The 10,473-nt window shown below is 30.8% G+C and overlaps 2 protein-coding genes across 2 annotated transcripts; one reads left to right on the top strand and one right to left on the bottom strand.

Annotated features, from left to right (window-relative positions):
* Positions 1 to 298: 298 nt before the first annotated feature.
* Positions 299 to 2,721, top strand: LOC121128113 (uncharacterized). The gene is made up of 3 exons (XM_040723682.2): positions 299 to 699; positions 1,303 to 2,189; positions 2,255 to 2,721. The coding sequence occupies exons 1-3, from the start codon at positions 619 to 621 to the stop codon at positions 2,385 to 2,387; spliced, it is 1,101 nt and encodes a 366-aa protein (XP_040579616.1). The 5' UTR covers positions 299 to 618; the 3' UTR covers positions 2,388 to 2,721.
* A 2,903-nt stretch (positions 2,722 to 5,624) lies between these two features.
* On the bottom strand, positions 5,625 to 9,726 carry LOC121127573 (uncharacterized). Its single transcript, XM_071892992.1, is given in 3 exon segments — positions 5,625 to 6,338; positions 9,214 to 9,416; positions 9,418 to 9,726. Coding segments are annotated over 3 exon segments (990 nt in total). The 5' UTR covers positions 9,657 to 9,726; the 3' UTR covers positions 5,625 to 5,790.
* Between the last annotated feature and the right edge of the window lie 747 nt (positions 9,727 to 10,473).

The following is a 10,473-nucleotide window of genomic DNA, read 5'->3' as shown; positions in this document are numbered from 1 at the left end:
AGCAAATAACTTTCACTTGCTTTTGAAGCCCCTTTGGGAATTTTTGCTGAGTAATTTTGAAATACGTTTTAGTTTATATACAAACACAAAGATCCAAGAATGATCACATCATTAAGGACTGGGCTCATAGTATGTCATATGTCAAGAGGTTCACCTTAGGTGTGTCTATTCTTCCTATTTAACTTTAATATTTTAAAGCAGATTTTTGGCAGATTTTTCCATTTTAATTGCTCCTTTTGCTTCATATTTATAAATGTGTTTATTATAACTTTAAGTTATATACAAACGTATTTAGTGTACATAATAATACGATGTTCGTGAGCGTGTAGGTATTATGAAAAATAATCGAAGAAAGTTCTGTTGTAAAAAAACTTACTTTCTTTGAGGAAGAAACAGTGTTGACTATCTACATATGTGTATATATATAATTTATAAAAAAAACACAATACTCTTAACATTGAGTTAGTTTTTAAGTTGAAAAGTGTTTTCCTGAAGGAAATCTAGAACAAATTTTCATTCGTTGTGATGCCAAAAAGAAAACACGGAGAGAGGAGAGTGAAGCTTGTTGAAAATGTGATTTGAAAATATGCTAAAATTCTGATTGAGGAGAGGAAGAAGATGTCAAATGAGACTGAGATTCCTTTGGAGGATATAAATCAATCCCAGATTCATAACGGAAATGTCAGCAATAATAAAAAGGTGATAATTATTCTATGCCTACAAATGTATTTAGAGGAAGTGCAGTCCCTTGTAAGCACACTGTGTGGATATACGACATTTATGGGCAGAGTGGGGAATATAAGGAGGGAAATATGGAATTTAATAAAATCTTATTCATCCATATTGTATTCTATGGATTTCTTTAAAAAAGAATGAGGATTCGTATGACGTTTTTTTTTTAAATTTCGTGCTGTTATTTTAATGTAGTTATAAAGAAATGTCATTTGTAAAAAAGATCCTTAATAAATGTATTTTCAAAAAAAAAAAACGACTTCAAAAAGTTTATAATAAAAATCTGCAACCAAATATTAGACCAAAACTAAGGGGTCCACACTTCCGAATGATGAAAAGGTTGGAAATCACTGTTTTAATGGATTAAATATTACTTTTGGGTCTTGTTTAGGTGCTGTAAACTCTTATTGCATCGTATGTTAATTAATAGATAAATGTATATCCCAGTCATCGGCATATGGGTTGGCGCATTAAATTTAAGTTTACGTGGCTTGGGGTGGGGGGTACCATTAAGGGATGTAGTAGTATCAAGGGCATGATAATTGAAGAGTATGTTTTCTCCTCTTATAGTTTGTTTGTAAGCACGAAGGGTGTCAACGAAGCTATACAACTCTAGGAAATCTTAAAACACATCAACGCGTTCATACTGGTGACTATCAGTATCGCTGTAACTCATGTTCCAAAGCCTTTCTATCATCATACAGCCTTAAAGTACATTGTCGCATTCATACAAAAGAGAAACCTTTTGTTTGTTCTATTTGTTCCTATGCTTTCACGACCCTCTATAGACTCAATGCTCACAATCGACTTCACAATGGTACTACTTTTAATTGTGAAATTTGTTCGAAGCTATTTACAACCCGCTCAGACTTAAAGAAGCATTCTCGTATTCACACGAATGAAAGACCTTTTGAGTGCTCTGAAAATGGATGTGGCAAAAGTTTTATGATTTCTCATCACCTCAAAAACCACTACAAATGTCATTCCAAGGAGAAACCCTTCGAATGTACTCACTGTGATAAAAACTTTAAATCCAAGTATGCCAAAAAGATTCATCAGGCCAAACGACACATTCATGACGAATTAGAAGAGGCCGTGGAGGAGGAGTCTGATGTTGATACTAAATTGCCTAGTTTTGAACAAATACAGAGTCTGGATTGGAGTAATTCCTTAGGGGATCTTCATGGATTTAATCACCCTGAAAATGAGGTTCCTCATGCTGTGGCTACATCAACTGAGCATCAAGCAAACGCACTGACTGATTATAACAACTCTGTCTGGGTTGAAGAGTTTAGTGCGCTCATGGATCTACCAAGACAGCCCGAAGCATGCCAATCCGGGATATTGAACTATTATGACCAAGATTATCGACATACAGTCATTGTCGAAGAACCCTCAACGTATTGTATTGAGAGTCCTTTGAACTTGGATTTCAATCGAAATAACGCATACTCCAGGTAAGCCTCATTATAATTACTCCTTCTCTGATAATATGTGTTTATACATTATTTTAACCTTTCAGTGAGAGTACAACGTTTCAATCCGGACTCTCAGAGTCTCTTCAACTACAGGAATCCATAGCTTTTCTTCCTCCTCCTCCAATACTGTATCAGAATAATCCCAAAAAACTCAAGTGCTCAGGCCGTCACTGTTGATGAAGAGGACTTGATGTTCTTGGAAATGGTTCTGAATTTAAGGGACGTTTAAGCAACAAAAAAGCTCTCTTTTATAAGCATGCATGAATGATTCTGCCTTCTCGTACTATTTTTAAATCAAAATAAGAACAGTATTGAATTCTCAATTTTTCCTTTACTGACTCTAAGGGAAAAAAATATAACTGTTTTATATGTTTAATGTTTTGACATTTGAAAATTAAATATGTATTTTTTGTTTGAAGTGATGTATAATTTATTTATCAACGCTGTATTTCTATGTTAAATATTTCTCAATAAAGTCTAACTCATATAATTTAAGTATGTTACAACAAAACTCTAATTCTAATTTTTCCTTTTAAACTTGTTTTATATAACAGATAATGGTAAAAAAGGCATTTCTGATACAAAAATCATGTCCCTAGCTTCAATATTAAGGAAGTTATGACCAATTTATCATCCAAATTCCATGCCTTATTTTCTTGGTGTTCATGTTATAACCTACACCAAAATTGGTGATCTAATAAAATATGATATTTCAATAAAACAACACAATTTTCTTAAACATCAAGAGAATTAAATGAAATTTTCATGAATAGAAGAATACAGGATCAGGGGCGTCCGCAGGATTTTTTTGTTTTTTTGGAGGGGCGGAGAGTCTTGGTAATTGATTTTTTTGGAGGGGGAGCTAATTTTTTTTCCATAGAAGTGATTTTTATAAATTTCTTCATTTTGAGGGGGTGCTACAAACCCTCCACCTGCGGACACCCCTGAGTGTTGTGCAAAAGATGATATTTTTAAATACCAGTAATTGAATTGTATAATACAAAATTCGAGTATATGAATATCTTCCCACGCTCTCCAGACAATTAATGATTGAAAAATTAAGACGAAGTATTTACTTTCATATTGCCCATTGATAAAGATTGAAGGTGCCAATGTCGGATTTAAATTGATGTACGTCGTATGAACATAATTTTTGAAAAATTTACAAGATACTAGATAAATAAATGTTTATAAGTCCATTATAATTTTAATTAATCTATTACACTTTTATCCGGGGTTTTGAAGGCTATTTTGAAATGGCTTATTTTCCAACGAATGGTGCGATTAAACAAAGCAACAAACTGAAAAAAAAGTTAAGCAGAGAGAAAGATTAAAAATTTATCTACATTAAATATAAGTGACGTGAAATTGATTGCCCCAATTTAAGTAATAAACATCCAGCATTTCTACGGGATCCCCAAAACATTTATAGACTTCCGTGTACGCCTTCTGCAAGATTTTCTCTCGCTGTAAATCGGCATTTCGTAATTTACCTATATAATTATGTTTATAGATTAACTGTCCATGAGTGTATTTCCTTGGTTAATAAAAATATATATAGAACGATAGAATTATAATTTATTTAATTTTTTGTGTTAAACTATCGGGAAGTACTCTATGAAAATGTATTACAAAGTAAAGCTATGAACTAACTTAATCATAATAAAGCCAGATTGTAAATGCATGCACCGTCAACACATCAGCAAACTGGGATGATGTTTCTCGAAACTGTACCAGGGCTACATTTGTAATTTGAATCTAATTATCTTACATTTCTATTAATAAAATATATTGATATATCCATTGAAATCCCCAAATGCCACTTGAAGATCGACAAAGCTCAAGATTATTTATAGAAAAAAGATAAAATAATTTATATTTGAAAAGCCATATTAGAAAAAAGAAGGTATCATATATCAAATAAAGGCCCCAGACTACAGCTAATATTTAGAAGTATCTCAACTAGTTCCACAAAATGAAATATGAAGCCCATAAATGACCGAAATAAGTTAATGAAATACTGGGGTATATATACTTTTTGAATTAAAGAAGCAAAAGGGAATTTCTTCTTTTCTTAAATTTTATTCAAGATTGATTGCGTGATGACTGATGAGTCATCTGATATCATGTATATAATTAAGTGGAAAAAGCTTACAACCTATACGATTTTTTTTAATATTCATTTAATTGGTCCCATGGAGTTGGACTAAATTATGTATAAGTAAACATTATAATATTACAAATACTCCATCTGACCTAGGAATTCTCTTTGAAGTCCATATACATTAACTTAACATATTTTGTCCTTCTCTAGGAACGACAGAGTATCCAACCTACGCACATTGAGCTCAAGAGAATCATTTCTTCCGAGCGCGTTGTCCACACAGTATCTTGTTTTCCATATTTCTTAATTTATTTCCTTGATTCATAATTCAGATATCTCATAATTTCATAAGTATGTATTACGTGGATACAGTTAAGGTATTAAAAGTTATGGGTAAACGAAGCAGTTGTGTCTTTAACTGGTAATGAGGCCGATATGAATATCAAAACAATTCTTTTGGACATCACTGATGTTGAGTTGTCGGCAATTTTTATATATCCCCCCCCCCAATTCCTCTATATTTGCGCTTAACAAATAAATTACATTTCTGTTATCCTCAAATTACAGAAATTACGTTCAATCCACGATATTTCTCATGATCACAACATACATTTGCCAATAATTAAGATGTATAAAATTATAATTTTCTTGATTGGTATTATTTTTTAATACAAAATAAAAGTCGTATATTCTTTCAATCGTCGAGACTGTTCCGTTCTAGATCTGAACTTGATAAGATTTGGATATAAGAAGTTTCATAAATTGAAGAAAAATACTTAAAGTAGAATCTACTTTATATTGTCTATATAGAATTCATATATAGCACTGAGATCTGACCTATGTTACCAATTTCAAATATAAGTTGTGAAAGATGTTGAAAAAAATATTTCACAAGACTAACTCGTACTCTAAGGAGCATAATCTAACCAACGTTATTGGAGTGTGTGACAATCTCCTTTTATATAAATACTGGAATGTAAAATGGACCAAAGATACGAAGTCCGACGGGACTTCACATGAACACTTGTCCGACCGTACGAGACAGGCTAATTATGCTATCGTACAGGTTGTTAGAGTGTATATGTTGTCCGAACGGACAGGTAGCCCAAATTCATACAAACTAAGTTTGTTTTGACATGTAACATAGTTGTATTATCACATAGTCATTGGATTCCGCTTTATTTTTACAAATTTACATCGGTAGCCCTTATTTTCTGCTTATAACTCCCATGCATGCACAAATGTTAAATTATTTTTCGGCAGATCTACTTCCAGACAGCCGAAATCTTATATAAATAAACTACTGAGTATACATTATAATATAACACTATAATTCATTAGATAAATAAAAATAGTTTCCTCCCTGACCAACAAGACAATATATGAAGCATGACTTTAATAACAATTGGTTTATGACAGAATTGTAAGATGAGTATAGAACGAATGAATTTCTATGTAGAGAAAGTATGAGAGGAATCACTCTATGTTTACTTCTTTTCTCTTCTTCTCTTCTTCCATGATAAAGAATCGATTTGTTTTTCTAACATCGTTTTTGTAATTCATGTCAATGATAAAAAAAGTAAAAAAGAGACCGAATATAATCACGATTGTTCTTTGAGATATACGAAACTCTTCACCCTGTTGATCAATGTCATATTTGACAGACTTTTTCTTACCCGGGTCATAATTTTCTCCTAGGAATTCACTATTTTCATAAATTTTTTTAACTTCTTCCGCTTTACTTCGTAATTCCTTGGATTTTTTTAGCATTTCCTCTCGAAATTGGGAATAAAAGGAGTTATGGGGAGTGTCATTATGATTGCAGTTGTTTGAAAAAGAAGATGAAAAATTGGGATTTGATGTCCCCGTAGTAGTATTTTGCTTGGTTCTATTATTATTACGAAATTTTTTAAAATGCTCGGGTCGACGAAACTGTCGCATTCCTTCTAAAAATATTTCTTTTTCTTCTTGTGACATGTCTTTCATATTTGCTCTGATTTCATCTATGTCCTTACGAAATTCCTAAGATCAAGAAAGCTTTAATTAAACAGAGTAAAAACAATAAAATATCTACAAACTTAATAAATATTTTAAAACAGTAGTTCTTAATAAATACATGTACATTATTGCATTATTCTAGAGGGTACATGGAAAGTTCTATTAAATTGGTTTTTAATATAAATAGTTTTGTTCCACTCTTTGAAACAAAAATATACCAATTCATTTATAAATAATAATCTTCCCATGTCCCATGTAAGCCAAGAGAAACGCGTCCATTTTTTGTGTATATAACAAGGGAGTTTCTATAACAAATCCCAAATTTGAATGATGTAGAAGATAACTTCATACTATCTATACTTGAGGATGTTAATCTTAGGGAGAGGACATGGAGGTCAAATTGGTGGTTGGCTCATTAACAATGCTGCATGATTCACGCAAATAATTTATATACATACTTAACGCCATTGTGAAGGTAAAAGGAGGTCATTTTGAATAAGTCAATTGTTGGATATATTCCCCGTAGACCATTTAGATTGTACTCAAGTCCTATAATTTAGAGTCCAGTATTTTTGCCTTATTATATTTTGCTTTAATATGTATAACTTTATGAGGTTTATACGTCTTTATTGTTTTTTTTTTAGTTGACATTGATGTTTCCTTTGAATGTATAAATCAAAATATGGAATATTTATTATTATAAAATGCATTAAAGGTTTGTTTTCTATTGAAATAATGATAGAATTATGTACTTGCCTCATACTATGCTTGTTTGTCAATCCATGAGTATTTTCCGATATGAATATTCCATCATGTATAATTATAATAAATTAATAACGGAGAAGTGATTAGCACTTCTTCTATTGGAGTCGTTGAATTGGTTTTTTTTTTATTATACTCATTTTATTACCTATTTTGTCTCTGATTTGATTTGAATTCATTGCCTTGTGAGATTTTGATTGTATGTATGCATTGAAATTTTGAGGCATAATTCCTTCATTTTTCCAACAGAAAACAACCATTTTATGTTTTTATAGTAATAAACATTGCATTCTTTGATTAAAAAATTCAAAGAGATCATCAAAATACAATAAAGACATATAAACATCATTAATTAATATATTAAGGTGAAATGGTTTAAAGTAGTGATGTGCCATGAGCTGAATTTTACTATATGAGTAGTTTCGATTTTCTAAAAAAACTACTCGAGGAATTACGAGCATCGCTCGTTACTTTCTCGAATACTCATTACTCGCTTGAATACTCGATAATCACCCGAACACTTTTTGCTCCCTAAAAACTCGTCAGTCAAAAAATCCTATTTTTTAATGAAATATTGAAACATGTCATTTAAAAATTTGTGTAGTTCTCTAGAGGATCTGTATTTATGATAGAATATATTATGTATGTAAATAGTAGACATTAACTAAGTCTACTGTATAAATGTCATATTTTATTAAAAGCTTAGCTATACATTTGATCTTATATTAACACTAATACTAGTATACCAGAAGGACTATAATACATTTAATATAAGGTAATGATGACCACAAACAATTGTTTTCGTAGTTTATGTTCCACAGATTAATCTAAAAATTAGTTTAACTTATTTGAATCGTAGTCATAAGTGTAATTCAACAGTTTATATAGTCAATATATCAATATTTTACTATAGTCTGGTTATAACTTGTAGCAAATATGTTGTATTATGTTGATACTTATTAATATTAATGCATATTAATAATATAAAAAAAAAGTTTATAGACGACCAAGTAATTCCAAACAATGTCGTGTACTCCCGCTAGTCTTAAAAAATCAAACAAAGATTATTTTTTAAAAAAGAACTGGGATTATGAGTAAACATTGCAGAAAAGTCAACACATTTCTACCTGCGGCAAAACATAAATTCTAAATTTGGAAAATAAATTAAATCTAGGAAGATTTAATGTTATGATTGGCTCGAAAAAAAAAATCCCAAGTTTTGACGAGTTCCGAGTAATACTCTGCTTTTTATGCCCACGAGCAGAGTTTTTTTAGTCTTTTTTGATTTACCTCATAAAACTTGAGTACCAATTAACGAGTCTTGCTCGTGGAACATCACTAGTTTAAGGCAAAATGTCCTGAGGCAAAATAGTTTAAAACAAAAGTAGGTTGTGCCATAATTTAATAGATATACTTAAATATTCATCAAACACAAATGCTGATACTTGGTTTAAAAAGGAACGCTTAAGTACTTTGGAGCGGATATTATGAAAAATATTGGGCGTATTTCATTTAAAAATATTTTAAAAACAATAAATATTTTCATCAATTCTAATATTATGTAGTTGTAAGAGATAAATATTGATATAATGAATCTTTGCCTCTAAAACCTATTATATAATTACGTTGGTTAGGGAAATCTATAATTGCTACCTATATATTGAAAAATGAAAAGTTGTTTCAATCTGACAATATAACAAGATGTAATTTTCAGCTTACGATCATTAGATCTGTCCTCTCGGACGATAAATTGTCTTCTTTACAAAGAATTCATAGGCTGACTTCCTATCAAAACAGACTAAATCATAAAACGGGATTGAGACAAAATAATAATTCAATATAATATTCATAGTACTTGCACTTTGTAGTTAAATACCTCTAAAAATAAGCCTAATATTTGTACTTTAAATGTTAATAAAGTACTATGCTTAAGTACATTTAAATGTATTTGCCCTGATACAGTCATGCCCACCTATGCATAAGTTATATACTTATGAAGCAATTAATTATATTATCAGACTGAACATTCCACAAACCTTGGATTAAAAAATACTTATTAGTTATGCATGGAATTACAAGTGATCAATTAAGAATCACTGCTCTACAGAAATGGTTTTGTTTCTAATAATAATGTACTTTTTTTTAGCTGGTCCAATTCTCTCCAACGGGCCTCCTCCCGCTCCCAGCGATCCTTATAGAGACTCCACGCATTTTCCATTCGCTTTTTACTCATATCCACTCGAATGGATCTAGTTCTACTCACAGGAGGAGTATCTCGAACATGTTTCCGATAGTCGTACCCATCTTTACCCCTCACAGTTATTGGAAGAGAAGCATCATACTCTTTTTGAATTAGCATTGGATAGAATATCATAAGCCTCGGAGATGATTCGAAAATCCTCTGCAGATCCGTTGACAGAGTCCGGATGATGAACTTTGGATAAATTGATATATGAATCCTTGATATCTTTAACTGAAGCATTTTGAGAAATTCCAAGGGTTTCATAGTGAGTTTTACCCTTTTTTGATAGAGACCTGAAATGGAGTCCGAGAGGATATTTGAGTCGAAGTCTCCATGACATCTTCCATTAATTATTAATAAATAATATTATTATATATGATATTTGTGTAATGTGACGTCATGTATCTATATTCTGACGTAATGATTCGACTCCTCCCACTACCATGTTATTTAATATCTTGCTCACGTCGTGATATTTTATGTATCACGCAACCTTTCATCCGAAAAGAAACAGAAAAAAGGCCCAAAATCATCTGGTAGTTAGCCAAATAAGTCAGTTGTACAAGCTACTATTTATATTGTATATACTCGTAGACTGTCACTGTCAAATTATTTCTTCACAATTTTTAAAATAAATTACATATTATTAAAATCTACATAGTATTGATATTGTATTATAATATTGTTCAGTAATATTTGATTAAGAGAGTAGTTTTTATATTATTTCTATGAAGAAATAGCCAATATTTCTACATAGAAATAATAAAATGGCTAAAATGTATACATTACACTAGCTAAAGATTACCTGGGGTTGCTCGGGCTAAGGAGGGAGAGGGAAATGGTACAATTAATTAAAAAAATATTCAGAAAATACTTTTATATACTATTAATTAAAATATAAATGTTTCGTTATTGTCAAAAAAGAACCTGATAACTCTAATAATTAATGATAATTTCTCTTGGATTTTCAGACTATATAAATCCGTTTAAGTAAGGTAATTTACAACGTCTCATCATAGCAACTTCTTCCCCGAAAAAACCCTCTTATTATTGCCTCTTGTAACCTTAGTATTATTATTATAAATATAAAAAAAAAAATGTGTTATAAACTTCAAATAACATATAAACATATATGCATCTAAAAATTGTCTAGATGA

The sequence above is a fragment of the Lepeophtheirus salmonis genome, chromosome 13 (assembly GCF_016086655.4).
Source record: "Lepeophtheirus salmonis chromosome 13, UVic_Lsal_1.4, whole genome shotgun sequence".
Classification (NCBI taxonomy): domain Eukaryota; kingdom Metazoa; phylum Arthropoda; class Copepoda; order Siphonostomatoida; family Caligidae; genus Lepeophtheirus; species Lepeophtheirus salmonis.
This window is presented reverse-complemented; position numbering and strand designations above follow the sequence as displayed.

What these genes read in the sequence shown, in the direction of transcription:
- LOC121128113 (XM_040723682.2), top strand. Translation starts at nt 619, where the DNA reads ATGTCAAATGAGACTGAGATTCCTTTGGAGGATATAAATCAATCCCAG. An exon ending in ATGTCAGCAATAATAAAAAG is followed by an intron (nt 700 to 1,302) that starts GTGATAATTATT and finishes CTCCTCTTATAG; the next exon opens with TTTGTTTGTAAGCACGAAGG. An exon ending in CGAAATAACGCATACTCCAG is followed by an intron (nt 2,190 to 2,254) that starts GTAAGCCTCATT and finishes TTAACCTTTCAG; the next exon opens with TGAGAGTACAACGTTTCAAT.